This window comes from Molossus molossus, unplaced genomic scaffold (assembly GCF_014108415.1).
Source record: "Molossus molossus isolate mMolMol1 unplaced genomic scaffold, mMolMol1.p scaffold_m16_p_10, whole genome shotgun sequence".
NCBI classification, from domain to species: Eukaryota; Metazoa; Chordata; class Mammalia; order Chiroptera; family Molossidae; genus Molossus; species Molossus molossus.
The window spans coordinates 66266892-66294184 of NW_023425345.1; the positions used below are offsets into that span (position 1 = coordinate 66266892).

At 39.3% G+C, this 27293-nt stretch overlaps 1 protein-coding gene and 1 pseudogene across 1 annotated transcript; one reads left to right on the forward strand and one right to left on the reverse strand.

Annotated features, from left to right (window-relative positions):
* On the forward strand, positions 1 to 26434 carry TMBIM4 (transmembrane BAX inhibitor motif containing 4). The gene is made up of 7 exons (XM_036250859.1): positions 1 to 179; positions 9600 to 9708; positions 10712 to 10817; positions 15008 to 15041; positions 17604 to 17721; positions 25404 to 25449; positions 26120 to 26434. The coding sequence occupies exons 1-7, from the start codon at positions 83 to 85 to the stop codon at positions 26324 to 26326; spliced, it is 717 nt and encodes a 238-aa protein (XP_036106752.1). The 5' UTR covers positions 1 to 82; the 3' UTR covers positions 26327 to 26434.
* On the reverse strand, positions 17931 to 18693 carry LOC118623375 (annotated as a pseudogene).
* Positions 26435 to 27293: the final 859 nt, after the last annotated feature.

The window sequence follows — 27293 nt, forward strand, 5'->3', positions numbered from 1 at the left end:
CGGAAGCTTATCCGGAAGTGAAGGGCTGTTGCGGTCATTGTCTTCTGCTTTTCGGCGGGGAGCTGGGGGTACCAGTGCTGCCATGGCTGACTCAGGCCCCCGCTACCCCAGCTCTTCCATCGTGGACGACTTCAACTATGGGAGCTGCGTGGCCTCTGCCAGCGTGTACATCCGAATGGGTAGGTCGCCCCATTCCCCGGGCGCCCGGGTGGGGCCTGCTGCGCAGCGGGCCTCGCTGGGGGGGGAGGGGCGGACTTCCGGTGTCAGGCGGAGAGCGCTCTCCGAGGGGAGCCGGGGGCCCGGGCGCCCCGGGGGCCCAGGGAGCTCCTTTCCCACCTCGGCTCCGGCCCGGGCCGAGCGCCCTCCCCCGCAGGGGCCCAGCGGGACGGCCGCTAGGGGTCCTCCTCGCCGTGTGCTCGGGGGAGGAAACAGGAGCCTACGTGACCCCGGCCGTGTTCTGCGTAGACAGGGACAGATGAAAAACTCAGCGGCCTTAATTTGGCATCTTTAGATGAAAAGAAACCAAATTGTTTAATCTTGGGACGTACACCTGCATGAGTTATCTGCTGGGATGTTTGTGTTCTGGGCATGTGAACACATTTTATTTTATTTTTATATTGTTGATTTTTTTATAGAGGAAGGGAGAGAAAGAGGAACAGAAACCTGATGTGAGCGGAACATCCATTGGCTCCCTCCTGCACGCCCCCTGCCGGGGATTCAGACAGCCCGGCCTGTACCCAGGCTGGGAACGGAACTGGCAACCTTTTGGTGCAAAGGAGGCGGCCCAACCAGTTGAGCCACTCCAGTCGGGTCACACTTATTTATTTATTTGTTATTTATTTACTTACTTACTTACTTATTTTTGATTCGAGAGAGAGAGAGAGAAACATCAGTTTGTTGTTGCTCTTATGTTTTACATTCATTGGTTGCTTCTAGCATGTACCCTGACGGGATCAAACCCCCAACCTTGGTGTGCACAGACCTTGCTTTGACCAACTGAGCTACCTGGCCAGGGCCCATGTGAACACATTTTAATTTTCTATTTGTCTGTGTCGTTTGGATTGTAAGATCTGTGAGGGCAGGGACCATATCTATTCTCGTTCATTATCTTCTCTCTGCAGGACCTAGAACTCTACATAGGTTTGAGTATTATTGGGACAGTTGCTGAAAATAGATGCCTTCTAATTCAGTCAAAATACCATATTAGTTTTAGGTTATTATGCAGTATCCACTGGGCAGAAATTATTCTGAATTTAAAATGCTCAGTTTCACTTAGGTGGAATTCATTGTCCGGTCTAGTTCAGCCAGTTGATCACAGAAGCTGCCCCAGATTTTCATCCTGTCAGGGCAGCTGGAACTTGTTCTTGAAAAGGAATTACGAAGCTCTGATGCACTAAGAATCGTGATCTCTAGCATCTGTGTTTCTGAAATTGAATTTTGGAATTATTTTGGCAAGTGAGCTCAGTTTTTGTTTTTAATTAAAATACACCTAACATTAAAAATGTACCATCTTAACCATTTTTAAGGGTACTAAAGTTCAGTCATGTTAAAAAACGTTCACATTGTTGTGCAACCAGCCTCCAAAACGTTTTCATCTTGCAAAACTACGCCCATCAAAGAACTTCCCATTTTCCCCCTCCCACCAGCCCCTGGCAACTACCTGTATACCATCTGTTTGTATGAATTTGGCCCTTCTAGATACCTCGTATAAGTGGAATCATATATTATTTGTCTTTTTGTAACTGGCTTGTTTCAGTTAGTATGTTTTCAAGGTGCATCCCTGTTGTAGAATGTGTCAGAATTTCCTTCCTTCTTAAGGCTGAATAATATTCCATATCTTTTTGGGATCCTACTTTCAGTTCTTTTGGATATATACTGAAATGTGGAATTGCTGTGTCAAATGTGTTTTAGTGAAAAACCTGTTTTTTCATTGGAAAAATCCAGTTTTTCCTCCTGTGTTTCTCTTTTACTTCTCATACAGAACACTTCTGACATTTCTGGTTACCAAATATGTGGGGTTTTTTTGTTTTTTCCACAATACCAAGCAATTTTTTGTGATACCATCTGGGTGTCCTACAGTTTATCTAAATTCTGCCACTGTCTGCCAGGAGATAGTGTCACATCCCACAAGGGCTCAATCCCACAAGGCTGCACCCACCCCACTTCGGATGCCAATCATAGGTAATAAGTCCCCAGGTTACCCACAGCTTTTGTCTGACTTGGCCACAAATCAGAGGTTCCCAGGATGCCCTCCTCAGGTTTGATAATTTGTTACAGTGGCTCACAGAACTCAGGGTAGCACTGTCATTTGCCAGTTTATTAAAGGATAGAGATGAATAGCTAGATGAAGAGTACATAGGGCAAGGCCACTTGGGATGGTCCCAAGCGCTGGAGCCTCTGTCCCCATGGTTGGAGTGTGTCACTCTCCCAGTATGTGGATGTGTTCACTAGTCAAGAACCTCTCTTAATCCCATACTACTGGGATTTTATGGAGGCTTCCTTGGGTAGGCATGATCGATCTTTTCTGCATTTTCATCCCTTTTCCTTTCTCAAGAAAATGGGGATTGGGCTGAAAATTCCAACTTCTGATCTTGACTTGTTCTTTCTGGCGACCAGCCCTTGTCCAGAAGCCAACTGAAAGCCACTCAGTAGAACAAAGACACTCTTATCACCCAGGACATTACAAGGGACCAGCCATGTTAAGAACCGGGGTCAAAAACCAGTATTAGAACAAAAGGTGCACCTAGTGCTCTTATCACTTAGGAAATTATAAGGGTTTCAGGAGCTCTGCGTCAGGAATCACAGACAATATATATTTTTTATTTTCTTACAGTAGGGTAATTCTATTTTTTAATCCTCATACGAGGACCTTTTTTTTTGGCATTTATCTTCAGATAGAGTGGGAGAGAGAGAGAGAGGGAGGAAGAGAGAGAGAGAGAGAGAAACATCGATGTGAGAGAGACACATCTACTGGTTGCCACCCACACGACCTCAACCGGGGCCAGGGACAAACTGCAACCGAGGTACATACCCTTAGTGGGAACCGAACCCAGGACTCTCTGGTCCATGGACCGATGCTCTAACCACTGAGCAAAACCAGCCAGGGATATTTTTTAATTTTTTGAGGAACCACCATTCTGTTTTACATAGAGGCTGGACCATTTTATATTCTTAACATTACACAAGGGTCCAATTTGTCCACATCCTCACTGACACTTTCTGTGTGTATGTGTTTTTTTTTAAATCTTCAATTTTTTTTTTCTTTCTCCTTTATTGACTTTAGAGAGAGAGAAATGGAGCAGGAGAGGGGATAGAAACATCGATGAGAGAGGACATCTATTGGCTGCCTCCTGCATGCCTCCCACTTGGGGATCCGGCCCACAACCTGGGCATGTGTCCTGACCGGGAATTGAACCGGCAACCTCTTGGTGCATGGGTCAACATTCAGCCACTGAGCCACACCAGCTGGGCATGTTTTTTTTTTTTAAGTGGTCATTCAGATGAGTGTGAGATTGTATGCATTTTGGTTTTGATTTGCATTTCCCTGGTAATTAGTGATGTTGAACATCTTCATATACTTATGGGCCATTTGTACATCTTCTTTGAAGAGATATTATTTGAGTCCTTTGCCCATTTTGTTTTTGATGGACTTTATTTTTTTCTCTCTCTCTTCTTTTTATCCTCACCCGAGGACATTTTTCCATTTTTTGTTCAGATAGAGCGGGAGGAAGAGAGAGAGAGAGAAACATCAGTGTGAAAGGGACACATTGAGTGGCTGCCTCCCACATGACCCAACCAGGGCCGGGGACAAACTGCAACCGAGGCATGTGCCCTTAGCGGGAACCGAACCCGGGTCTCTCTGGACCGCAGGCTGATGCTCTAACCGCTAAGCCAAACCAGCCAGGGCTATACCCCAGTTAATTTAATCATCCCCTCTTGATGGATATTTAGGTTCTTTTTTATTTTTTTATTCCTTCAAATAGTGCTTTAGGGAATATCTTTTCATATCTTCGTGAATTTCTGCAAGTATTGCTCTAGGCTAAATTTTTAGAAGTTAAATTATGGGCTCAAAAGAGTATGTATATTTTAAATTTGACTGATGTTATTAACTATCCTCCAATGAGTTTGCACCTTTGACTCTGCAGGAGAACAATATATGAGGGTACCTTTTTTGCACCCTCACCAACACTATCATCGAAATTTTTAATATTTGGCAATCTGGTAGATCAGAGGTTGCCAACACTTTCTACGAAGGCCTAAATAGTAAATATTTTCAGCTTTATGGGGCCTTCGGTGTCTGTTGCAACTACTCAACTCTGCCATTGTAGTGCCAAAGCAGTTGTAAAGGATACACAGATGCGTAAGTGTGGCTGTGCCTAATAAAACTACTTACAAAATCAAGTGGTGGGCTGGATTTGGCCAATGGGTTATAGTTTGCTGACTCATGAGGTAGGTAAAAAAATGTTATCTGGTTTTAATTTGCATTCATTTAGCTATGTGAGTGAAGGTGAATATTTTCCTTCATTTACAAAACTGATATTAGGGATATGACAGTAATCAGACAACATTTTAGTCCTCAAGAGTATCATTTGGATTAGGGATTGAGGGAGACAGGTACTAAAGAGGTCAGCAAATAAACAGACTACTAGCTATGATAAGTTCTCTAAAGAAAATAAACAGTAATGGAATAGAACTCAGGATTTAGAGTGGCAGATATTTTAGTTACAAGAATGGTCAGGGAAAGGAGATGACAGTTGTATGAGGAGCTAGCCAGGTGTATTATCTATTGCTTTATAAACTATTACCTCAAAGTTCAGTAGCTTGAAGTGACAAATAGTTATTATCTCACACAGTTTCTGACAATCAGGAATCTGGGGCGGATTTAGCCAAGTAGTTCTGTCTGGCTCATTTTCTCTTGTGATTCTGATCAAGATGTGGGCTGGGGTTGCAGTAGCTAAAGGCTTGACTGAGCTGGAGGATCTGCTACCAGGAAATCTCACCAATATGGCTGTTGACAGAAGGCCTCGGTTCCTTGCTACAGGACCCACTCCCTGGGCTGCTTGAGTGTCCTCGACATAGTGGCTGGCTTCCCCCAGAGCAGGCAATCCTTGAGAGTAATGAAGACGCTGTAGCACCTTTTATGATCTTGTCATGGTGATCACCCACACTTCACATCTCCATTATTCTATTCATTAAAAGCAGGTCATTAAGTTCAGTCCACACTCATAGGGAGGGGATCTAGGCTCCATCTTTTGAAGGTAGTGTCAAATAATTTTTAAGCCTATTTTAAACCACCACAGTTTACCCTCTTGCCAGAAATTCTTTTTCTTTCTTCCACATGCAAGCCAAGACCCTCTTGAAGTCTTTGGCACTACAGAGACAAATTATTTGTACCCACACACCCAAAACCCAGTGGTACCAGAGGCATACTTTGGTGGTATTTTTGCCAATAAAAGTATTTAGTAAACTTTGTGGGTCTCCTATGATTCTTCTTATGGTTCATTCCGTTAAATAAAACATACACTGCTACTTCTGCCTTATTTTTTTTTGTTAGAAGTGAGTCACTTGAAGGAAATGTCAGAAATTGTGGACATATTGTCCTGGCTGGTTTGGCTCAGCAGTTAGAGTGTCAGCCCAAGGACCAATGAGTCAAGGGTTCGATTCCAGTCAAGGGCACATACCTCAATTGCAATTCATCCCTGGCCCTGGTCATGATCGTGCGGGAGGCGACCAGTTGGTGTGTCTCTCTCACATTGATGTTTCTCTCTCCCTCTCACTCTATCTAAAGATAACTAGAAAAATATCTTCAGGTGAGGATTAAAACAAAATTGTGGACATATTTTAAACCATCATTCCATGTAAAGAAGATGAGGGCATGTCAGGCAGAGGAAACAGCAAGGGCAGAGGCCCAGAAGAAGGAAGGATTTGGCATGTTTGGGGAACAGAAAGGTGGCTACTGTGGGTAAAGCATATGAAGAAAAGGAAGAGTGGTGTGAGGTGAGGTTGGAAATGTTCTATATCACACCGGGCCTTGTAGGCCCCATAAAAGCTTTTAAATTTTACTCTAAGTGAAGGGAAATCTTTGAAAGCATTAAAGCAGGGAATCACAGGATATGGTTTATTTCATAAAAGAGATCACTCTGACAGCTGTGTGGAGAATAAAATAGGTGGGACTAGAGTGAAAGCATGGAGACCAGTTAGGCTACTCCAATAGTCCATGCACAAAATCATACAGACTTTGTCTAGAGAGGTTGCAGAGGAAACCAGGTGGATGTGTCCTACTTTGCAAGTGGAAGTTGTGGTAGTTAATGGATTGGGAGGAAGTGGGGGAATCAAAGATGACTCCTACATGGCTGGGTGGATGTTGGTGCTGGTTAGTGTTGAGAAGACTGGGAGAAGGACAGATTTGGGTAGAAACGAAGAGTCCCTGTTGTGGCTATGTTAAGTTTGAGATGTGAAGCAGAAGGACAGAAATCAGGACTCAAAAAAATGAAAGAGAGAGAGAAGATATTGCTGTTGGGCTTGCATTATCATTGAATCTTTTTGTTTTCCCTGTGATCTGTGCATGCATATCCTTTGCCACTTTTTAGATGTTATTCAAAATGGGTATCAAATGTTGCTTTTTCCCAGTATTTGATTTAGGGTGCCATTTTTAAAGAGTATAGGAAAAGCTGTGATCTGGAATATCTGCTTAAGGATTATTTTACCTTAGCACAGGTTTCTGTAAAATGTTTTTCAATTACAAAAGTAATAAATATTTATTAGTGATATATAAAAAAACACAGATTAGCAAAGAACTGAACATGAAAATTATCCTTAGTCTTACTGCCCAAGAAAACCGTTATTAACACCCTGGTATGTATTCCTTTTCTCTTCCTTAACTGGCAAAATTCACCTCTCATTAATTCATTATAAATTTATTTGGCTGAGTGCTGGTGGTATGAAAATGAGTAAGACATGCTCCATATTATTAGGGAGTTTTTTTTTAATCCTCACCCGAGGACATTCTTCCATCTTTTTGTTCAGGTAGAGTGGGAGGGAGAGAGAGGAACAGAGAGAGAGAGAAACATCGACGTGAAAGGAACACATCGAGTGGCTGCCACCCGCACAACCGACCAGGGCCGGGGACAAACTGCAACCGAGGTACATGCCCTTAGTGGGAACCGAACCCGGGTCTCTCAGGAACGCAGGCCGACGCTCTAACCGCTGAGCCAAACCGGCCAGGGCAGGGAGATTTTAGTCTTAATAGTGTAATGGGAGCGAGGGACAAGTAGGATTTATCATTATAAAGTAAAGTGATTAAGTCCTGGCAAAGTGGCTTGGTTGGTTGGAGTGCCATTCCATACACCAAAAGGTTGTGGGTTCAATTTCTCATCAGGACACATATCTAGGTTTTAGGTTCTTTCCCTGGTTGGGGTATGTAGGGGAGATAGCCTATTGATGTTTCTCTCTCTCCCTTCGTCTCTCTCTTAAATTAATAAAAACATATCCTCAGGTGAGGATTAAAATAAAAAAAACAAACAACCATCAAAATGGAAAGGCAACCCACTGTATGGGAGAACATCATCGCCAATGATACATCAGATAAGGGGTTAATTTCCAAGACATATAGAGTACTCATATAACTCAACAAAAGGACGACAAAGAACCCAATTAAAAAATGGGCAGAGGAGCTGAATAGACACCTCTCCAAACAGGACATACAAATGGCCAAGAGACATATGAAGAAATGCTCAACATCACTAATCATCAGAGAGATGCAAATTAAAACAACAATGAGGTATCACCTTACACCTGTCAGAATGGCCACCATCAACAAATCATCAAACAACAAGTGTTGACGAGGGTGTGGAGAAAAGGGGACTCTAGTGCACTGCTGGTGGGAATGCAGACTGGTGCAGCCGCTGTGGAAAACAATATGGGGCTACCTCAAAAAATTAAAAATTGAACTTCCATTTGACCCAGTGATCCCACTTCTAGGAATATACCCTAAGAAGCCTGAGATACCAATCAGAAAGAATATATGTACCCCCATGTTCATAGCAGCACTATTAACAATAGCTAAGATCTGGAAACAGCCCAAGTGTCCATCAGTAGATGAATGGATAAAAAAGCAGTGGTACATATATACAATGGAGTACTATGCAGCTGTAAGAAAGAAAGATCTCTTATCCTTTGAGACGACATGGAGGGACCTGGAAAGTATTATCCTAAGTGAAACAAGCCAAACAGAAAAAGACAAATACCACACGATCTCACTTACATATGAAATATAATGAATATAATAGTCTGAGGAATAGGGTACAGACTGACAACCCTCAGAAGAGGGGGTGTTGGGGGGTGGGAAGAGATAAACTACAGAACTTATGTGCATGTATGCATAACCAATGGACAACAAAGCCGGGGATGGGGCGGGGGGAGATGGGGAGGAGGGTGTCAATGGGGTAAAAAAGGAGAAACATCTGTAACAAAAATAAAATTAAATAATAAACAACAACAACAACAAAACCACAAAATTTAAAACAAAGAAAATAAAAAAATAAATAAAGTGATTAGAAGTATGTTTAGGGTCCCTTGGGAACATGAGGAAGACCATTTAATTCAGGCTAGGGAAATGAGAAAGGCTGAATGTTGAAGGATGATTAACAGTTAGCTAAGGGGGTGAGGGGAGAAGGATGTTATTATAAGTGTATTTACATAGAGGAGATGGGAACCGTTGTTAATGTTTTATTTCTAAAGCTGGTGGTGAGTTGGGTGTTCAGTGTATTTATATTATCTGTATATCAGAAGTATTTTTAAATCATTAGGCCTTGGAGTTAATTTATGGATGTTGATAAAATATTCTGAAAGTAAGAATTTTTTATTGTATAGAAACTAGAGGCAGAGGTACTATAAGCGAGAAATGAAAATAAAATAAGTGAAAGTAAGTTTATATATTGTTTGCCTTTTATTTCTTCTTTATTGACTTTTAGAGAGAGAGGGGAATGGAGAGGGAGATAGAAGCATCAATTAGAGACAACATCTGAATGGTCACCTCCTACATGCCCCCCATTGGGGATCGGGCCCACAACCTGGGCATGTGCCCTGGCCGGGAATTGAACCGGTAACCTCTTGGTGCATGGGTCGATGCTCAACCACTGAGCCACACTGGCCGGGCCTATTGTTTGCCTTTGAAGAGGAAGTTCATTTTAGGGAAACATTTGCTTGGAAATAAAGATTTATTTTTAAATGTATATGTAACCTTATGCTTTCTGTTTCTGGCATTTCAGGTTCAAGATTAATCATTCTTCTAAAATGTTCTGTTTTTAATCTTTTGTTGCGTAGTATGCTACTGTTTACAAGTATGCATTTAGTACTTTTTATTTTGATGAAAACATTTACATTCTGGCCCATTAAGTTAATTTTTTAAAAGTCCATGCTTGGAGGATAGTTAGGACTTACAATTTTTTTCCTTTGGAAGCATTTTCTTTAAGTTTAGTTACAGATAACATTATTTGGATTAATATTTAAGGAAGAATACATATAAAATTTAATAATAAGAAGAAATTTGATCTTGCTGTTCTATGATAAATGCTTAATGTGTAAATCTTCTTTTTTAGCCTTTCTAAGAAAAGTCTACAGCATCCTTTCTCTGCAAGTTCTCTTAACTACAGTGACATCTGCAGTTTTTTTATACTTTGAGTCTATACGGACATTTGTACATGAAAGGTAAGATTATTCTAAATACACTTTCAGCCACTGCTTATGATCAAAAGGGCATAAGCAAAGTTATTTTCTATTAACTTTTTATGTTTTATTGTAAAAAGGTTTATTTCTTTAACTCTTGTCAATAAGATTTGTTTTGACAAGGCAGATATTCTACAACATGGTATTTACCTCTGAACATTTTAGCTTCAGTTTCATAAGGTTAAATAAACCCTTATCTCCTGGAATTGTATTAAGACTTTTTACTGCATATAGTTTGTAAGTTTTAATTTATTTGCTTTTATTAGATATATTTCTTGTCCCCAAAACCCAATAGAGTGCTTGAAAAATGAAGGTATTTAAGAAATGTGTTTTTAACTTACCTTAGTGTTGGCTCCTGAGTAGATAATTTCACTGAAAAGTTTTCAAAGGTGCTGCATATGATTTATCCCAAATTTGTTTAAGATCTGACCTCCAAAATAACGATTTTTATGGCTAAAAGTAATAAACAATCTTTATATTAAAGGAAAGGAAACATAAGGAATGAGTATTTTCTTAGCTGAGTAGACAGTTTCTATCCCCCCTTCCTCTACAGAAGGGGAGTCTTGAACTATTTGCTATTTGGGGTAAAGATACTTTAAATTAAATTACAGCTACATAGTAAACACCCTAAGAAAGTAGTTAGGTATAAAATTTATTATTTAATAGCTCTTTGTATTTTAGTTTAAAAAGCAGTATGCTAATTATAAAAATTATTCAAATATGGTAGAAGTTCATGAAGTAAAAAGGAAAAGTGTTCCCCTTGCATTGTGGGCTCGTTTCCTTGTCCTGCTCCTCCCTATCTCCCAGTCCTCAGTTCCCAGGTGGAAAAATAATTTCTTTTGACAGTTTGGTGTAGATCCTTCCAGATGTTGTTTTTGTAGTTTCACAAACACATAAAATAGATAAATTTTATTAAATTTGATAATACTATTTATGCTTTTTTCTTTTTTTAACTCGAAACTGCTTTTAATTTTATGTTTTTCAGTCCTGCCTTAATTTTGGTGTTTGCCATTGGATCTTTGGGTTTGATTTTTGCGTTGACTCTAAACAGACATAAACATCCCCTTAACCTGTACCTGCTTTTTGGATTTGTGAGTACTTTGACAATATCTACTCCTTTAACATTTATTACTGACTTTTAAATTTATTTACCTAATTGAATGCATATGTGTACAGCAGAACAAAATTAATGAGTTTTTTTAAAAAATTGAATATTTTAGGATTACTTGCAATCTCCTAGTCTGTAAATAATTTTTAAACTTTGTCAGTTTCAAAGTTTTTTCTGTTAATATTGTGATACCGTGGGAAAAATAATGAATAATGAACTGGAATCACATGACTTGGCTTTGCCACTATCTGGTTGTGTGACATTAGGCAGGGCATTTAGCCTTTCCGTACCTAAGTTTTCTCATATGTAAAATGAAAATATTACAGTAGATTATCCCTGTGATACTTCCTACCCCTAATATTCTGTGCTTTTCTTTGGAAAAACTTATATTATGGCCTTAATTTCATAGCCCTTAAATTGAAATCTTTATGGTTAACTATTTAGTGTTACTTTTATCGTATATGACTCTGTCCTTTTAAAGGACCATTTTGTTCAGTTGATGTACTTTACTAACTTGTTTCAAAATTATTGTTGGGGGAGCTTAAGTTTAAATCATGCTTGTTAAGATATTTGTGAAAATTAAAACCCAAACTACTACCCATAAAATCTCAATTTTAGAATATGACCAGAATGTATTGGTAAGGCCTCAAGTTATCTATTTTAAAAAATTACTTTTCCCATTCTTATATCCAGTGTGATTTGGGTTCTGACTTAAAAATTTACATCAAGCCTTGGCTGGTTTGGCTCAGCGGTTAGAGCGCCCGCCTGCGGTCCGGAGAGACCCGGGTTCGGTTCCCGCTAAGGGCATGTACCTTGGTTGCAGTTTGTCCCCGGCCCTGGTTGGTCGTGCGGGTCCACGATGTCCCTTTCACATCGATGTTTCTCACTCTCTCTCTTCCTCTCTCTCCCTCCCACTCTGTCTGTACAAAAAATGGAAAAATGTCCTCAGGTGAGGATAAAAAAAAAAAAAAAAAATTTACATCAAAACCTTCCAAACTAAGACTAAGAATATTTATAGCCCTGGCTAATTTGGTTCAGTGGTTTGAGTGTTGGCCTGTGGACCGAAGGGTTGCAGGTTCAATTACTGGTCAAGGGCATGTATCTAGGTTGCAGGTTTTATCCCCAGCCCTGGTTGGGTTTGTGCTGGAGGCAACCAATCTATGTATCTCTCTCACATTGATGTTTTTCTTTCTCTCTCTCTCCCCCTCCCTCCCTTCCATTCTATCTAAAAAATAGCCTTGGGTGAGGATTAATAAAAACAAACAAACAAAAGAATATTTATAGTCAGATAAGATTGAAAATGTTATTTATCAGATTAAACTGTCTTCAAGGAAGTTTTATGAATTCTGATAAGTTTTTGTTAATATTATGAAAGAAAAGCTTATGACTTTGGAAATTTCAGTTACAGGAAGTTATTAATTTAAATCTTGGGTTCTTCTGTTTGCCAGGTATCAATACTCTAACCCAAGTTACTGCTAGTAGCAGGGAGTTTATTTTAAGGATATAAGAGCTTGGGAACCCACCAATCTACCCCATCAGGCCTCAAGAAGAAAAAGAACTAAAGGGGAATTTTAGAAATGATGCTGTGGTAGGAAATTCAGGAGCAAGAGTTTGTGGTCTCCTTTCCCTTCTTCCATTACATTTCTTCTCTACCTTACAGCTGTCCTTACACATAGTTTTCCCCTTTAGTTTTTATATGGCCCATTGTGGGCCCTCATATGATTCATTAACCCTTTAGCTTTAGCTCCTGCTACTGTTGCTTTATTTTGTCGTTTAGATTTCTAAGTGGGAAAGAATCTGGTTGTTTAGACTAGTTAATGGCACAGGTCACATTTGTAGATTGTTAGCCAATATGGGTTGACAGCCCCTGGGTTAGATACCAACTCCTGTCCCAGTCAGCTGTCCTGAGAAGGAGGAAGTACAAAAAGATACAGCATCCTATAGAGTTCTTGTTCAACTCTACATGTAGCCAGTCTGCTTTCCAAAAGACTATGATTGATTCCTATCTGGGACAATGGTATAGATCAGCTTTTGCCCAGCAGGGAGAGACCCACTAGAAATGCATCAGTCAAATGCTTGTGGGCAAGATATGGTCACTTACTGCTACAACTATGGATCATGCCCATAACTAAAAATGGTTAAACAAATAAAGAAGTATATAAAATTATTGTGATTTCTCTGATACTAGGTTATTTTGTCCTACTCCACCAAAATAAGGAAGATGAATCTCACCTTGCCTTAGGAGGCGTGTGTGTGTGTGTGTGTGTGTGTGTACACATTTAAAAAGGGGCATTATTTGGGGATGGTATGTTTTCCTAGTTTTACCTTTTCTCCTGTTTATACTATTCCTTTTCCTTCTGATACTTGAGTATGGGGTAGATTTTCTTACCTAAAATCATGTCACAAATACCAAGAATATTGCCCAGAAAAAATATTTCTATCATCTTTTGCTACTACTTCCCTGACACTACCAACAACATTATAACAAAATGTGGCAGTGGCTTCATTGCCTCCACATCTGGGTACAATTTCTAATACCATTTTTGCTTCTAATGATTTCTTGATTTCAGGTAGGGAAAGTTTATAGGGAGTGCTTCCATGTGTGATTATACAGCCACTGCTGTTACTTTTGGCTTTGCTTTTATGTTATGGTCTATCAGGTGGTTGATAAAGTCTAACTAGAGTAAACAAAATAAAGATATGTAATTAAGGGGAAAAAAGAGCCAGAAGTTAAAGCTTAATATCCCTAAATCTCTTATTTAGGATCTGAGTTCAGCTACTTGTCTTTTTTTGTGGTTGTTTATTTGTTTTTGGTTTTTTGTTAATACTTACCCAAGGATATTTTTCCATTGATTTTTATTTATTTTATTTATTATTATTATTTTTTTTATTTTAGAGAGAGAAACATCAATGAGAGAACACTGATTGGCCGCCTCCTGCATGTCCCTCACTGGGGATTTGGCCTACAATCTGGGCATGTGTCCTGACTGGGAATTGAACCAGCAATCCAACAGGCAACCTCTTGGTGCATGGGTCGATGCTTAATCACTGAGCCACACCAGCCAGGCTCCATTGATTTTTAGATAAAGTGGAAGGAGGGAGGGTGGAGAGGGAGGGAAAGGAGAGGGGGAAGAGGGGAGGGAGGGAGGGAGGGAGACATCGCCTGCAAGATTCCGACTGGGGTTGGGGATTGAACCTGCAACCCAGGTAATGCCCTTGACCTTCAAACCCAAGACCCTTTGGTCTGTAGGCTGACATCCTAACCACTGAGCCAAATCAGCCAGGGCTGAGTTCAACTACTTACGACATGGCTTAAACAATGACAAAATAACAATGGTTTATTTCTCTTTCATGTAAAAAATATGAATGACTGTTTAGTGGAGTTGTCAGGGGCCCAAGTACCTGCTAAGGTTCAGATATTCCTAAAGTGTCATATGGTATAAGATGCTCACTATCATATCCATATTCCATCCAGTTATTTGTAAAAATGAGAAGAGAAAGGGGAGGAGTCCTCCATGCTTTTAGAAGCTGTTTACATCTCAGCTCACATTCTGTTGACTAGAACATAGTCCTGTGGCCAGATCTGGTTGTAAGGGATACTGAAAAATATAATGTTTAATCTGAGCAGCTCTGTCCAGGTAAAAATTCTGTTACTAGGGAAGAAAGAGATAATATTATGAGACAATTTTTATTAATTTTTTTTACTTTTATTTATCTCTCCCTCCTCCTATGAGACAATTTTAAGACCCTGCCACACCAGTGCTACCTATATGTTTAACATTAAATTAAGAATTAGTCAGTATAAATATTTAATATTCTTATGCTTAAGTGAGATATTTAAGCTTTTATAAATGTACACATGATTTGCAATTTCATTTTTATTTATATTATACAGTGAAAGACATTGAATTTTCTGTACATTTTCTATAATCTTTCTCTTACAGACATGAAAAATCTGGTTTAGAGTTTAAGGAGTGATGGGATCACAGTTAGAATGTAAATATTCTCATTCAATACACTGAGGTCTCATTTTTATATGGTGGGCTTATTATAGCTGCTCTGAAACTAAAATGAGATCATGCATATGGAATCGCATTGAACAAGAAATAGAACCATGTACATGACAGTATAAATTTTACATGCATTTATGTTATTTTAATTTCTTTTTCTTAGACACTGTTGGAAGCTCTGAGTGTGGCCAGTATTGGTAAGCTATAATTGTTCTTCTCTATGTTACATTTACTTTTTTTTTGTTTTTAATTAATTAATTTTTGTTACAGATGTTTCTCCTTTTTCCCCCACTGATTCCTTCCTCCCCCTCTCTCCCTCCCCTGTCCCCAGCTTTGTTGTCCATGACCTTTGTTCATGCACACATGCATATAAGTTCTTTGGTTTATCTCTCCCCTACTACCCCCTCTTCTGGGGATTGTCAGTCTGTACCCCACTTCCACATCTCTGGGACTACCCCATTACTCAGACTGTTGTGTTCATTATATTCCACAAATAAGTGAGATCATATGATACTTGTCTTCTCTGTTTGGCTCGTTTTGCTTAGGATAATACTTTCCAGGCCCCTCCATGTCGTCTCAAAGGATAATAAGAGATCTTTCTTTCTTACAGCTGCATAGTACTCCATACATTTACTTAAAAAAAAATTTTTTTTTATCCTCACCCGAGGACATTTTTTCCAGTTTTTGTTTGGATAGAGTGGGAAGGGAGGGAGAGAGAGAGAAACATTGATGTGAAAGGGACACTTCGAGCGGTTGCCACCCACACGACCCAACCAGGGCCGGGGACAAACTGCAACCAATGTACATGCCCTTAGCGAGAACCGAACCAGGGTCTCTCTGGATCGCAGGCCGACGCTCTACAGCTGAGCCAAACCGGCCAGGGCCATACATTTACTTTTTAATGTGGATAAATATTCTGGATAAAAAGGTATTTGGAGCTAAAACTTAACATGATGGAATGTTATATTTCAAAAATATGCCATAGGATAAAGAATTCCTAAAATATAGGCAAAAATGAAATGTTTTTACATAGTTCAACTGAGCTTAGGGGAAGTGGAAAAGAATTAGAAAAACAATAGGGAGGGAGAAAAATATTCATTTTTGTTTATCCATTTATAAAAATAAGACAACCATAGCTAACTTTCCCCTGATTAAAAGGGCTCTTAGAGGAGAAAGTACATGTTTTGAGCTATGTACTTTCATCACGAGCTCAGCCTCTTGAATTGTCTGCATCAAACTATGCTTTATTATTTTCTCATATTTTATCAAGTGGCCCCACAAAAAAAGTAGTAATTTTTGTTTTATATTTGGTGTTAAATATGTGTTTGAAAGGAAGTGTCTGTATTAATTAGTTGATATACCCTATGTAATGCGTCAAGTAAAAAATTTCATGTTTTATCAACAGTAAAAATTCTGATTCTCAAAATGATTAACCTGGGGTATCAAAAGGGTCAGCATTAACTATTACTCTCAATAAATTGTTGTTCCTTATGGTTAATATATTTATCTCTTCCTATCTTGTCAGTACTTTTTTAACCTTTTGATGCCAGTTTATTGAATGTATGTATTGTTTGGTAATCTACCTCTTTTATAAAAGAATCAGAATATAAGAAAACAATAATAACTAAAATAGGAATGAAATTTTATAACATAGGAGGTATTATTATTTACTTGTTAGATTTATTATCTATTAATGTTATTTACTATTAATGTTATTATCAAATCCATCTCTGTTCTCCCTGACTCCCACCATTCATAAGGTATGCAGGGAAGAGATTTATTTCAGGGTTGTTGGAAGTGGGGGTAGAACTATATAGATGGGATAATCTGAGAACATCTTACACTGAAATTACTGACAATAAGCAAAAGTGATTTCATGTTTTATCTTTCTGCGTTCACCTTCCTAATCCTATATTGTCATAAATGGAGAAATTCCAACAAGGTAGCATTTAGGGATAGAAAGAACTTGGATAATTAATCCCTGAAAAATTAAAAATAACTTTGGTGGTTTGGGGTTCAAAGCAATTAATTTCCTTTAAAGAGGTTATAATTAATCGTTTTCTTAAAATGTTAGGCAGATATATTGAAATAGCCATAATCAATCCAGATGTCGTTTTAAAATTATGGAAGGGAATTTGGTATATGTTCAGTAAAACCACAATAATGTACTTCAAGATAATGCAGATTTGGATATACAGCAGATGGTTGGTTTCTGTTCTCTGCGGGGTTGGTGAATGGCAGACAATGCCAAATAGCCCCAATATTTTTCTTGCCCAATTTCTTTGATTTGGGTTGATGAACTGTGTGCAATTAACCAGGTGATTGCTAGAACTGCTGTATACTAAGGAATTCCCCGCCAGCCACAGGACCCAGAATCTTCTCTATTGATATCTAAGCCATAATGGACAGTCACAACAGATGGTGATAAACTGCAGCTGGAACAGGGATTGGGTGAGAAATCATCCCACCATATCCCCAGAACTAACTGGCTAGCTGTGTAGTCTATAGTCACTTCTTTAACTTCATAATAATGTGACCTCCTTATTTTGTATTAATGAATATTTTAGAGCCTAGTTATTACATTATGGGTGTAGTTTTACTGTACCAATCAATATTCAAGGGCTGAATAAGGAATCTTCATAATTGTCTTTATTGCCAAGTGGTACAGGAGAAAATAAAGCATTCTGGTTAAATTGCAGAAAAACTTTTTTATATTGAATATATTTATGTGCATTTTTAATCTTTTTTTTTTTTAACAGTTACTTTCTATGATGTATATATTATTCTGCAAGCATTTGTACTGACTACTGCGGTATTTTTTGGTTTGACTATCTATACTCTACAATCTAAGAGAGATTTCAGCAAATTTGGAGCTGGGTAAGTTATATACTCATGGCTGTGATAGATACCTTTAAAATTATAGACAGTTTTGAAAGTAGTGCTATACTGTTAGCTTTGGATACTGCCTTTTATTTTATTTTTGTTTTATTTATTTATTTATTTATTTATTTATTTATTTATTTATTTATTTTATTGCTTTAAACTTTATTTGAGAAAAACAGAACATAAACGTATCAAAAGGGCATACAGGCTGACAGGTGGGGATGTTCAGCAATTGCTATTGGGGGTTTTGAAGCAGGGCTAAACCCTTTACGTGGCTCCAGGCTGCTTGGACTGCCCAGCTTCTGGGCCCCCAAGCTGGGCACCAGCCTTGAAGGTAACAGGGATGGTAATCTTTGCTGACTGGCTGGCTTGCTGGTTTGGCATTGGAGCCTCCACCATGAGCGTGCCCTCAGGGGACAGGGAATAAGACACCAGGGTGGGGTCCACACCAGGGGAAGCGTGTATTTTCAAGTGAAGCACCGGGAAACGTAACCATGTTCATCCCTTCTCTTCGTGCTTGCTGGTGATTTCCACCACACCTTTCTTGGTCTTGACCATCTGCTCCTGGAGGGCAAAGTGGCTGACATTCAGGGACAGTCGCCCAGGTGCAGTCGGCCTTGTGCTGGATCTCCGAGATGCCGTTGCTGAGTTGTCCACTGAGCGCGGCTGTAGGCAAGCGTGGTCACATTAGGGTGCTCTCCACGGTGGCCGTGGTGAGTGGGCTCACGTAGCCCGGCCAGCCGCTGTGGCAGAAACACTGGGACCATTCGTCAGGCACCCATGGCATTCTGAAGGCCTGCTGGAAGAGGCGTGTGTGGCTTGGGCAGCCAGTCGTCGAAAGGGTCCCAGATAGGGCTCTGCAAGAGCGAGAAGGGCACGTGGCACTGGGTCATGCTGGCTCGGTTCCGGCGCTTCTGGCTGAGGCTCAGAGAAATGTCCAGCGCTGGAGCCAGCAGCACTTTTAAAGCTTTGCCTACTGCCTTTTAAAGTGGAGCATAATGAAAGGTTATTTCTTTGAGATCTAGGACCAGGACTTACTCTCCCAGAATATCCAAGTACGTGGAGAGTGGCTTTGATCATTTCCTTCTCCTCTATATTGAAAGGGAAGCGAATGCCTAAAAAACAATAAGCTTTCTAGAGGCTAGACTTATGTGCTTTATGAATGGGATGGAATTTGCCTAAATTATTTAGGTCTTTGTCTTAACATAAATGTTACCAAGACATCTTTGTGGTGAAAGCAAGGTTTTGGAAATGTTTGCATAAACCTTAAAACCTTTTTGATCCATCTGATTAACCTGTATCCTTTTTCAAATGAATAGATACATGGAATGATCCTTTTTATATTAGGATAATGGTACTGTGTTGCCCTCACTTGGTAAGGACGAATAGACTTTCTAAGATCACTCTGGCTTCCTCTTGGCACATAATCACCCAAACATTTTCTGTTCTTTATCCTGCTACAACACTAAAAATTTACAAAAGTCTACTCTTGCAAAACTTTTCTCCCCCCATTTTCCTCCAGGTAATCTAGATTACCAGAAATCTCTGTTGGGATGAAATATAGTTGGTTAGGCAACACTAATAATTGTGCAAGATATATATATATATCGTTTTATTTAAATGGAGTTTGGTTTAGGGAGAGATAACTTTTTTTGATTCCTTATTTTGGGGAGGGTATTTGTGGATATATATGATGAAAGGTTTGCTCTCTGCTTCTTCCTATCCCAATCTCTAACTGCTCCCTGTCCTACTATAGTCTCTAGAACTCCTGGTAAATAATTTCCCCTATATTTCAGCCACTTCATAATATATTCTTTCTTCTTCCTTAATCTCAGCTGAAATGTGATTCCTCCCTGAGAGCTGTTCTCTAGCTGCTCATTCTCGGGTGGTGGGTTAGTGTTGAAAACTGCTTCAATCCCCTGGTGCCACTTTTCATTATTCCTTCAGCATCATAGAATTGCATTGCTTTAAGGCTTATGCTTTCTGGTGGTACACTTCCTATCCTTCCTCATTACTGTCATCAGTGCCCTTTTTGGGCAAGCCTCCCTCATTCTTTAAAGAGGTTAGCATCAAACTACATGTTAGGCCCATCCATCACCTTTGCCTCTCAATATCTCTGGACCTCTCTACTGCAGCAACTTTCATTCCCTGCCGTGGCCTCTTTGTGGACCTTGTCATCACCAGGGATTATTCCATTGCTGAAATCTTAAATGCCAATGTCCCACTTTTTCTTCAGCCTTCTATCCTTCTACCTCCCTCATTTCTTTACTCCCACAACCTATCTACTATGCCTGTTATTGTTGCAACAAACTGTCCTTCATCGCAGACCTAGGAGTCTCTTATGTTCTACTAACATCCACAAAATTGTGCCAGGTTAATTTATTAACTTGTAAGTAAGATAAAAATCTCAGATGCAATTCTTTTTTTTCTTTTCTTCTTTTTTTATCCTCACCTGAGGACATTTTTGCATTTATCTTCAGATTGGAGCGGGAGGGAGAGAGGGAGGAAGAAAGATAGAGAAACATTGATGCAATAGAATCACATCGACTGGCTGCCACCCACACGACTCTGGCTGGCTGGGGGACAAACCGCAACCAAGGTACATGCCCTTAGCGGGAACCAAACCCCAGACTCTCTGGTTGGTGGGCCCACACTCTAACCGCTGAGCCAAACTAGCTAGGGCTCAGGTGCAGTTCTTAATCCCACCGCCCCATATTTCTTGGTGCAGAAGCTTTGGAGTTTCCCTGGGGTTTAAGTAGGAAAATCAAGTCTCGAGTCCCTTCCAATCCTGAAGGATCTGTACCAGGAGGTGATGAGATATAAGTATGCCAGATGTATCCTGAGAAGTTTTGTGGCCATTCCAGCAAGAGAACTGAGGGCTGAAATTTCATCATACCCTCAGTTCACTACACTGTATTATAATATAAATATATATTTAATTTCTGACTTAATTCTGTTATTAAAGAACATATTTTATATGATTTCAGTCCTTTTTTATTTATTGAGTCATTTTATGATATCTTGGTTAATATTCTTTGTACACTAAAAGAAGTAAATTTTGCTGTTGGATGAATGTTTGAAAAATGTAAATTGGGCCCTGGCCAGTTTGGCTCAGCAGTTATAGCATCACCTGCAGACCAATGAGTCTTAGGTTCAATTCCAGTCAATGGCATGTATCTTGGTTGCGATTCATCCCCAGCCCCAGTCAGGGTTATGTGGTAGGTAACCAATCGATGTGTCTCTCTCACATAGATGTTTCTCTCTCTCTCTCTCTCTCTCTGTCCCCCTCCCACTCTATCTGAAGATGGGTAGAAAAATATCCTCGGGTGAGGATTAAAAAAAAAAAATGTAAATAGGTCAAATTGGCTGATAGTATTGTTCAAGTCTGTATGCTTAACTAATTTTCTTCTTGCTTATTCTATTAATTAGTGTAAAAGTGGTATTGAATTCTCCAACTACAAGTATGGATTGGTCTATTTCTCCTATAAGTTTGCTTCATGTTATCTCAAGGTTTTTTTTTTTTTTCAGATGCATAAACATTTAGGATTGTTACATCCTCTTAATGACCCCTTTATTTATGAAGGGGCTATTTCTGGTAATATCCTGCCCTAAAATCTACTTTGTTAATATAACAACCCTGGCTTTCTTTTGATTGTGTTAGCATGGTGTATCTTTTTCCATCCTTTATTTTTAGCCTATTTATTCTTCATTGTTAAATGATTTTCTTGTAGGCGGCATATCATATACTGGGATCTTGCTTTAAAAAAAAAATCCAGCCTGGCCGGTGTAACTCGGTGTTTTGAGTGTTGACCCATGCACCAGGAGGTCACCAGTTCGATTCCCATTCAGGACACCTGCCCAGGTTGTGGGCCAAATTCTCAGTTGGGGGCATGCAGGAGGTAGCCAGTCGATGTTCTCTCTCATCGATGTTTCTGTCTCTCTCCTTCTCACTTCCTCTCTCTCTAAAATCAATAAAGAAAAAAAAATCCAATCTGACCATTTCTGCTACTAATTGGTGTCTTTAGACAATTTACATTTAAGGTGATTATTGACCATGGTTGGGATTAAGCCTACATCTTGATTTGTTTTTTGTTTGTCTTATCTGTTTTTTGATCCTTTTTTCCTCTTTCCTTCCTTCCTTTGGATTGAGTATTTGAATCCATTTATCTCCATTATGGTTAATAGCTAAGGCTGCTCTAGATTTTACAGTATATATGTTTAAATTAGTCTACCTTCAAATAATGTACCATTTTGTGTATAGTATACTTATATCTGCTCTCCCCTACTTTTGTACCCTGTTCTACATGTTATAAACTAACATGCTTTAAACATTAAATTATATTTTTAAAAGACTGTAAAAATAGATGAAATCTTTGTGTTTATGCACATATTTACCATTTCTTTTTCTTTTTTTCTTTTTTTAATCCTCACCCGAGGACATTTTTCCAGTTTTTGTTCAGGTAGAGTGGGAGGGAGAGACAGGAACAGAGAGAGAGAGAGAAACATCGATGTGAAAGGAACACATTGAGTGGCTGCCACCCACACAACCGACCAGGGCCGGGGACAAACTGCAACCGAGGTACACGCCCTTAGCGGGAACCGAACCCGGGTCTCTCAGGACCGCAGGCCGACGCTCTAACCGCTGAGCCAAACCGGCCAGGGCCATATTTACCATTTCTATTTTTCTCCATTTCTTTGTGTTGATTCAGTTTCCATCTAATATTTTCCTTCTGCCTGAGGGATTTCCTTTTAATATTTCTTATAGTGCTGGTCTGTTGGTCTTAGCCATTTTTTAAAAAATCTTTTGAAATGGGTTGTGCAGTTCCTGACAGGAGGGCTGCGGCCTTTCTTATGTTTGTTCCTTTGTACATAGTGTCTTTTATCCCCTAGTTACCTTTAAGATTTTCTGTTATTTGATTAACATTTTCAGTAATTTGATTATGATAGTCCTTGATATGTTTTTTTACCCCCTTGCTTCTAGGATATGTCAGTTTAAAGTTTTCATCAGATTTGGAACATTTTTGGCCATTATATCTTTAAATATTTTTATGTTCCCCCTTCTTTCTCCTTTCCGTTGAGACTATAATTATATATATGTTAGACATCTTGAGGTTGTTCCAGTTTACTGATGATTTGTTCATTTTTTTTCCAGCTGTTTTCTCGCTGTGATTCATTTTGGTTAGTTTCCGCTGCTATTTTCAAGTTCGATAATCTTTTTTAGTGTCTAATCTGTTGTTAATCCGAATCAGAGTATTTCTTATTTAACATATTGTATTTTGTAATCTATGGAAATTTAGTTTAATTTGCATTAAAAATTTTTTTTTATTAATTTTAGAGAGGAAGGGAGAGAGAGAGAGAAACATCAATGGGAGAGAACATTGATCCGTTGCCTCCTACATACTCCCCCCCACCCCCACTGGGGATGGGGCCTACAACTTGGGCATGTCCCCTGACCAGGAATTGAACCAGCGACCTCTTGGTGCATGGGTCGATGCTCAACCACTGACCCACACTGGCCGAGTTAATTTGCATTTTAAAAATACATATCTTGCCCTGGCCAGTTTGGCTCAGCGGTTGGAGCATTGGCCTGCGGACCAGAGAGTCCTGGGTTTAGTTCCCGCTAGGGGCACCTACCAAAAATAAATAAATAAAAATATATCTCTTTTCATTTTTCTCATGATGATGCATTCTTCCCTCTACCCCCTTGGAGTATATATTTTAATATCACTGTCTACTAATTATATTTTTGTGTCACTTCTGAATTTGTTTTTATTGATAGATTTTTTCTCCTCTTCATTTCAGGTCATAATTCCTTGTTTTTTTCACGTCTTTATATTTTTGATTGGATGCTGGTTATTCTAAATTTTACATTATTGAGTGATGAGATTTTCTGTTTCTTTAAATATTTTTTACTTTGTTCTAGGTAGCATCTAATTTCCTTGGGAATAGTCTGAACCTTTTGAATCTTGTTTTTAAGCTCTATTAGGCAGATTCAGAAGAGCTTTCAGTTTAAAGCTAATTTGGCTCTACTGTTGAGTAGTCCTTCTGAGGACTACTCAAAGCCCCCATGTCCTAGGAGGTCTTTCCACCCTGGCTGGTGTGAATGAGGACTATTCCTGGTTCTGTGTGAGCTCGGAGGATTGTTCAGCCTGCTTCTCTATGGTGATTCTTTCCCAGCCTTGGTCACTTCCTCACATGTATGCATTAATCACTACTTGGCTTGAAGACTTGAGAGGAACCCTCTGCATGTCATCAGAGCTGACTAGCTCTGTGTATAGGTCTCTTCTCTCTAGAACTTTGCCCTGAAAATTCCAGCTACCTTGACCTCTCCCAACTCTGAGTTCTTATCTTTCTCATACTTAAGTTGACCACGAGGCTCCATATGGGTTCCTGTTCCTACTTTGTGGCCTAGAAACTCTCTCTGGCTGGGTTAGTCATAGAGCTCATCTCCTTTGTGTTTCTCTTATATCAGGAATCACTGTCCTGTGCTGCTTGCTGTCCAGTGTCTGAAAACTTGTTTCATATATTTTTTCTGGTTTTTATTTAAAGAGGGAGGGTAAATTTGGCCCCTGCACTTACTTGTGGCCTAAAGCAGCAGATGTATATTCAGGCTTCCAAGTCTCATATTTAATAACAAAGAATTGCCTTCTTTATAGATATGTTTGTATGAATGGTAACTCATAAAACTATAGCAGTGAAAAATGTGTGTACATAGTTAAGTTCTATAATACATCAGAATAAAATGAGTATTGGGAACTTTAATGGATATGTATGTTTACAGAGTAATTTGTTGCTATTTGGTTTAAAAATGCAATTTTTATTTTTATTTATTTAATCCTCACCTGAGGATATTTTTCTACTTACCTTCAGATAGAGTGGGAGGCAGAGAGAGAGAGAGAGAAACATCGATGTGAGAGGGACTCATTGACTGATTGCCTCCTGGGGCCAGGGACGAACCCGTGACCGAGGTATGGGCTCTTGGCCAGTATCAAACCTACAACTCATCGGTCCGGAGGCCCACGCTTTACTGCTGAGCCAAACTGGCCAGAGCTAAAAATGTAGTTACTTTTTACCCATGCATATATTTTCTATAAGTTGTATAGATCTCTTAATTAAAATACTTCTAATGCATTTCTACTTATATCAACATTTTCTTTGGCGTTTCAACTGAAAACTTTAAAAATTGACACTTAATTAGTTTTGCACACCATAAAAACAAATGTTGAGCCCTGGCCGGTATGGTTCAGCGATAAGAGCGTCGCCCATGGACCAAAGAGTCCTTGGGTGATTCCACCCAAGGGCACATACCTTGGTTGCAGCTTGTCCTTGGCCCCAGTTGGGGTTGTCAAGTGGCAACCAATCCATGTATCTCTCTCACATCAATGTTTCTCTCTCTCTCTCTCTTCCTCCTTCTCTCCCTCTAGCTCTATCTGAAGATTAATGTAAAAATGTCCTCGGGTGAGGATTAAAGAAAACAAAACAAAACAAATGTTGAACAGATAGCTTTTTTTTCAATTTCTGGGTATTCTACATTATTCATTGTATGTTTATAAATTCTTAAATTATCCTTTGACAAATATCAGGATGGATTTATTTCTTCAGAAAATGTTGAATGAGTTTACAAAGTCTTTTTGTAAGGAACAGTATTCTAAATTATTAATATTTTGTTTTCATAGGTTGTTTGCTGTTTTGTGGATTTTGTGCTTGTCAGGAATCTTGAAGGTGAGTTTTTTTGAATGATAACTTAAAATATAATTCTGGCCATGTCAACATAAATTATCTCAAAAATCTGTAAGAGGCAAGCTCTTATGATAGGACACTTAGTTACACTTATCTGAAACATTTGTATATAGAATGATTATAAGAGTATCTCTTGAAAAATTAAGGTCTTAGGTTAATCTGTATTATTGATGGAAAGAATGATGAACAAATGAGTTAAAGAAGCTAGCTCTCACTTGTAATTGCTAATCTCCACGTGAGTGGCACATGTAATCATGAAAAAAATTTTTAATAGTTTTTATTTGGGGTGCTACTGTTCAAAGTCAACTGGGTAATTTCATAGGGGGATATCCACTGATTTATCCATTCAGAAGCCAGGGTAGAGCTGCTTTGCCTTTTTCTGTTTTTAACATTTGTATTCAAAGTTGTACAGCATTATTAGATATATACAGGGGTGGGCAAAAGTAGGCTGACAGTTGTTCGTATGGAAAGATGTGTATTACAGGAATAAATAATAATCCAAGAATAAACTCTTGTATTTCATGTACTCACAACTATAAACCTACTTTTGCCCACCCCTGTATGTAGTATATGTAATTTAAGAGCAAGTAACTTAAATATGCTTAATATTGTTCTTAAATATTAACTTATTACTTTAATCTCCTGCCTACAGTTATTTTTTTATAATGAGATAGTGGAACTGGTCATGGCTGCTGTAGGAGCCCTTCTTTTCTGCGGATTCATCATCTATGACACACACTCACTGATGCATAGGCTGTCACCTGAGGAGTATGTATTAGCTACCATCAACCTCTACTTGGATATCATCAATCTGTTCCTGCACCTGTTGCGATTTTTGGAAGCAGCTAATAAAAAGTGACCAAAGCTAGGCTGGTGTGGCTCAGTGGCTGAGCATCGACCCATGCACCAAGAGGTCACTGGTTTGATTCCCAGTCAGGGCACATGCCCAGGTTGTGGGCCTGATCCCCAGTTTTGGGGCACACAGGAGGAGGCCAATGGATATTCTTTCTTATCCTTCTCCCTTCCTCTTTAAAACTCCATAAAGAAAAAAAAAATTAGCCCTAGCTGGTTTGGCTCAGCGTTAAAGCGTGGGCCCCGGAGACCAGAGAGACCCAGGTTCAGTTTGCTAAGGGCATGTACCTGGGTTGCAGTTTGTCCCTGGCCCCAGTTGGGGTCGTGTGGGTGGTAACCAGTTGATGCTTCTCTCTCCCTTTTCTTCCCTCTCTCCTTCCCCCTCTAAATGCAAAATTGTCCTCAGGTGAGGATAAAAAAATAAAATAAAAAGTACTGAAAACACCCTGGCTGATGTGGTTCAGTTGGTTGGGCATTGTCTTATGAAAGGAAAGGTCACAGGTTCAATTCTAGGTCAGGATACATGCCTGGGGTGTGGGCTTGACCCCCCGTAGAGTTCATGCAGGAAGCAGCAAATTGATGTTTTGCTATCATAATGATATTTCTCTTTCCCCCTCCCTTCCTCTCTGTAAAAAGCAATAAAAATATATATATATTAAAAAAAAAGTGAGCCCTAGCTGGCTTGGCTCAGCAAGAGCATTGGCCCATGGACCAATGAGTCATGGGTTCAATACCTCCGTTGCGGTTCGTCCCCGGCCCTGGTCAGGGTCGTGTGGGAGGCAACCAGTAGATGTGTCCCTCTCACATTGATTTTTTTCTCTCTCCCTCCCTCCCTCCCTCCCTCCCACTGTATCTGAAGATAAAAAGAAAAATATCATCGGTGAGGATTTAAAAAAAAAAAAAAGTGACTGAAAGTGGGATATATAAATTGATAAAAAAATGTTTGACACATAATTAAAGACTCTTATTTGTAT